The sequence below is a fragment of the Cyprinus carpio genome, chromosome A12 (assembly GCF_018340385.1).
Source record: "Cyprinus carpio isolate SPL01 chromosome A12, ASM1834038v1, whole genome shotgun sequence".
NCBI classification, from domain to species: domain Eukaryota; kingdom Metazoa; phylum Chordata; class Actinopteri; order Cypriniformes; family Cyprinidae; genus Cyprinus; species Cyprinus carpio.
In genome coordinates this window covers 24,839,726-24,844,725 of record NC_056583.1, presented here as the reverse complement: position 1 = coordinate 24,844,725, position 5,000 = coordinate 24,839,726, and the positions used below count along the sequence as shown (strand labels likewise).

The following is a 5,000-nucleotide window of genomic DNA, read 5'->3' as shown; positions in this document are numbered from 1 at the left end:
CATCAGACAAACATCAGACAAATATCAGACAAACATCCGACAAACAAACATCACACAAACATCAGACAAACATCAGACAAACAAACATCAGACAAACATCAGACAAACATCAGACAAATATCAGACAAACATCAGTCAAACAAACATCAGACAAACAAACATCAGACAAACATCAGACAAACAAACATCAGACAAACATCAGACAAACATCAGACAAATATCAGACAAACATCAGACAAACATCAGACAAACATCAGTCAAACAAACATCAGTCAAACAAACATCAGTCAAACAAACATCAGTCAAACAAACATCAGTCAAACATCACACAAACAAACATCAGACAAATATCAGACAAACATCAGACAAATATCAGACAAACAAACATCAGACAAACATCAGACAAACAAACATCAGACAAACATCAGACAAACATCAGACAAACAAACATCAGACAAACAAACATCAGACAAATATCAGACAAACATCAGTCAAACAAACATCAGACAAATATCAGACAAACATCAGTCAAACAAACATCAGTCAAACAAACATCAGTCAAACAAACATCAGTCAAACATCACACAAATATCAGACAAACATCAGTCAGACAAACATCAGACAAATATCAGACAAACAAACATCAGACTAAGATAAGAATAAGAAAAAATAAGATCAGACAAACAAACATCAGTCAAACAAAGATAAGTATAACATAAAAATAAGATAAATATCAGACAAACATCAGACAAACATCAGACAAACATCAGACAAACATCAGTCAAACAAACATCAGTCAAACAAACATCAGACAAACATCAGACAAACATCAGACAAATATCAGACAAACATCAGACAAATATCAGACAAACATCAGACAAATATCAGACAAACATCCGACAAACAAACATCACACAAACATCAGACAAACATCAGACAAACAAACATCAGACAAACAAACATCAGACAAACAAACATCAGACAAACATCAGACAAACAAACATCAGACAAACATCAGACAAATATCAGACAAACAAACATCACACAAACATCAGACAAACATACGACAAACAAACATCACACAAACATCAGACAAATATCAGACAAACATCCGACAAACATCAGTCAAACAAACATCAGACAAACAAACATCAGACAAACAAACATCAGTCAAACATCACACAAACATCAGACAAATATCAGACAAACATCAGTCAAACAAACATCAGATAAAATATCAGACAAACAAACATCAGTTAAACATCAGACAAACATCAGACAAACAAACATCAGACAAACAAAAAAATAAGATAAATATCAGACAAACATCAGACAAACAAACATCAGTCAAACAAACATCAGACAAACATCAGACAAACATCAGACAAATATCAGACAAACAAACATCAGACAAACATCAGACAAACATCAGACAAACATCAGTCAAACAAACATCAGTCAAACAAACATCAGTCAAACAAACATCAGTCAAACATATCAAAAAAAACATCAGAAATATATGAGAAAAAAAAATATGTTTTAAATATAACAAACATCAGACAAACAAACATCAGACAAACAAACATCAGACAAATATCAGACAAACATCAGACAAAAACAACATCAGTCAAACATCACACAAACATCACACAAATATCAGACAAACATCAGTCAAACAAACATCAGTCAAACATCACACAAACATCACACAAACATCAGTCAAACATCACACAAACATCACACAAACATCAGTCAAACATCACACAAACATCAGACAAATATCAGACAAACATCCGACAAACATCAGTCAAACAAACATCAGACAAACAAACATCAGACAAACAAACATCAGACAAACAAACATCAGACAAACATCAGACAAACAAACATCAGACAAACATCAGACAAACAAACATCAGACAAACATCAGACAAACAAACATCAGTCAAACATCACACAAACATCAGACAAATATCAGACAAACAAACATCAGTCAAACAAACATCAGTCAAACATCACACAAACAAACATCAGACAAATATCAGACAAACATCAGACAAACAAACATCAGTCAAACAAACATCAGACAAACATCAGACAAACATCAGACAAACATCAGACAAAACAAACATCAGACAAACATCAGTCAAAACAAAACATCAGACAAACATCAGACAAACAAACATCAGACAAACAAACATCAGTCAAACATCACACAAACATCAGACAAATATCAGACAAACATCCGACAAACAAACATCAGACAAACATCAGACAAACATCAGACAAATATCAGACAAACATCCGACAAACAAACATCACACAAACATCAGACAAACATCAGACAAACAAACATAAGTCAAACAAACATCAGACAAACATCAGACAAAAAATCAGACAAACAAACATCAGTTAAACATCAGACAAACATCAGACAAACAAACATCACACAAACATCACACAAATATCAGACAAACATCAGTCAAACAAACATCAGTCAAACATCAGTCAGTCAAACATCAGTCAAACAAACATCAGACAAATATCAGACAAACAAACATCAGACAAACAAACATCAGACAAACATCAAACAAACATACATCAGTCAAACATCACACAAACAAACATCAGACAAATATCAGACAAACAAACATCAGACAAACAAACATCAGTCAAACATCACACAAACATCAGACAAATATCAGACAAACAAACATCAGTCAAAAATCCGACAAACATCAGACAAACATCAGACAAATATCAGACAAACATCAGACAAACATCAGACAAACAAACATCAGACAAACAAACATCAGACAAACAAACATCAGACAAACATCAGACAAACATCAGTCAAAAATCCGACAAACATCAGCCAAACAAATATCAGACAGACAAACTTCAGACAAACAAACATTGGACAAATATCAGACAGACAAACAGAAACATCAGACAAACAAACCAGCAGACATACAAACATCAGACAAACAAACATCAAACAAACAAACATCAGTCAAACAAACATCAGACAAACAGCACACAAACATGTCAAACATCAAACAAACAAACAAACATCAGAAACAAACATCAGACAGACACATGCACTGTTACACACATGATTTCAGCTTCTGTATGTCGAAGAGCTAATAATTAATTAATAATAAAACAAACACAAAAAAAATATTTTTTGATGTGCATTTATTTTCTGCATGTGACCTTTAACCGTGAATGTGAATCTCAAATGGACTTCCTGTGAATATTGTGTTCTGATGACGATTCAAACGAAACTGAGCCAGCAGCAACACACCAGTAACATTCAGATGACTTTCAGAGACAAACACTCATTTATCTGCCTTCAGTCTGTCTAATCCACGACTGTCACTAATGAATATGACACACATGCATAAATCATGTTTGAGAATTAAGATCATCTCTCATCTGAACATTACGCTTCATTATAATAATCGACCCATGTCCGTCCTGTAGTTTATTATTATATGTTCGGCTGCGCGTCCATCACAAGTGTGCTCAGTTCATCTCAGTCACGTGTCATACATGTGTGCTCAGTGTCATGCGTGCTTGACGCGGTAACTGTAACATCATGCGTGTTATCTGTGGTTTATTCTCACCTGTCGCAGCATTCCGAGCGCGGACGCCATTGCGGCTCTGTGTCACTGTGAAAAGCGTCCGGCGGAAATAAACACCAACGCGGAACACTTTATTTTACAGCGACAGAACTCAATAAATAAAGCAGTTTTTATATTAAACATCTCTAATGACATCCGTTAATTAGTATCGCACTGATAGCGCTCTTTCTCTTCTGAAATGTGTTTCTCACAAATTGGAAGAAAACGCATCGAAGTCAATGAAAGCGGTGCAGAAATGTATGAAATAATAACTGACTTTAGCTTCTTGGAGAAAAAACATATTTATTCTTTGAACGCACTTTTAGCTTCAAACTACGTATTTTTTATTTGTATATATTTCATATACTTCTTTTTTTAAATTAATGCTAACATAAATTATTTAAAATCAAGTTAAAATATACAAATATTACACGCAGTCAAATGAGTGAAAATGTGAACGTGAACCAGCAAACTCATTTTACTAATAATTCAGTGTCAGTTTAATAATGATCAGTCTGTCAGCGATGGTGAATGTGACTGATGTCATACAGTAGTACTCTCAATAACCTCAATACTTAGAAACCTTGTTGACTGGTGACAACTGATGGATTCCTGCAATTCATTAATCCTGTAATTTAATATACAGAACTGCAATCTCCATCTTTGTAAAGAAAAACAAACAATATCACAAACTGTTAATGAATCTCCGAATTAAAATCAGTCAGTTGTTGGACAGATGCATTTGCAGAAACTATATTAAAAATGACATCTTATGCACAATCACAAGTCCACCAGAAAGATTTATCCATAGTTTGATTTATTATCAGGAATCGAACACGTGCTGGAGACGATCAGTCATGTTTCACATGTGTTTGGACACAATCTCGTGCGAGCGTCGCTGGAAGGCCACAGACACGTCCACCAGCAGCTTCTTCATATCGACGGGCTCCTCTGGGAAAACTGAGACACGATGAAGAACGTCCTTCTTCAGCTCCTGCAGGAAAGCAGTCTTCAGCTCATTCAGTGCTTTAGCCAGAGCCTTCAGCACGACTGGAGACGCCTGGCCTTCTGTTACCAGACACACAGCAGCATTTCATCACAATTTCAATAAAATACAACCGAGCACAACAGTGGTTTACACCAGCATAAATCAGTGCAAACGTGACATGAACAGGAGAAACTCAAAGGAATTTGCATTTTATTCAAATTTGAATAAAATTGGTTCTAGAGAGCATAAACAAGTGTCAGTTCTTTTTAGATCTGTCTTGTGCCGGTGTCTGATGTCTGAGCGCGTGAAATCAGGAGTAATTTCTGTAGCGTTAGGTGGTGTCTGATCTTTGTACCGCGAGCTGAAGACGAGGGGAGAGGGAGAGA

The 5,000-nt window shown here is 35.2% G+C and overlaps 1 protein-coding gene across 1 annotated transcript in view; it reads right to left on the bottom strand.

The window, feature by feature from the left end:
• The window catches only part of acadsb (acyl-CoA dehydrogenase short/branched chain), a 7,801-nt gene extending 4,056 nt beyond the window's left edge, over nucleotides 1-3,745 (bottom strand). Inside the window, exon 1 of the mRNA XM_042768140.1 lies at nucleotides 3,630-3,745. Coding sequence (XP_042624074.1) covers nucleotides 3,630-3,659 — 30 coding nt within the window. The 5' untranslated portion in view covers nucleotides 3,660-3,745. The remainder of the gene's footprint in view (nucleotides 1-3,629) is intronic.
• Nucleotides 3,746-5,000: the final 1,255 nt, after the last annotated feature.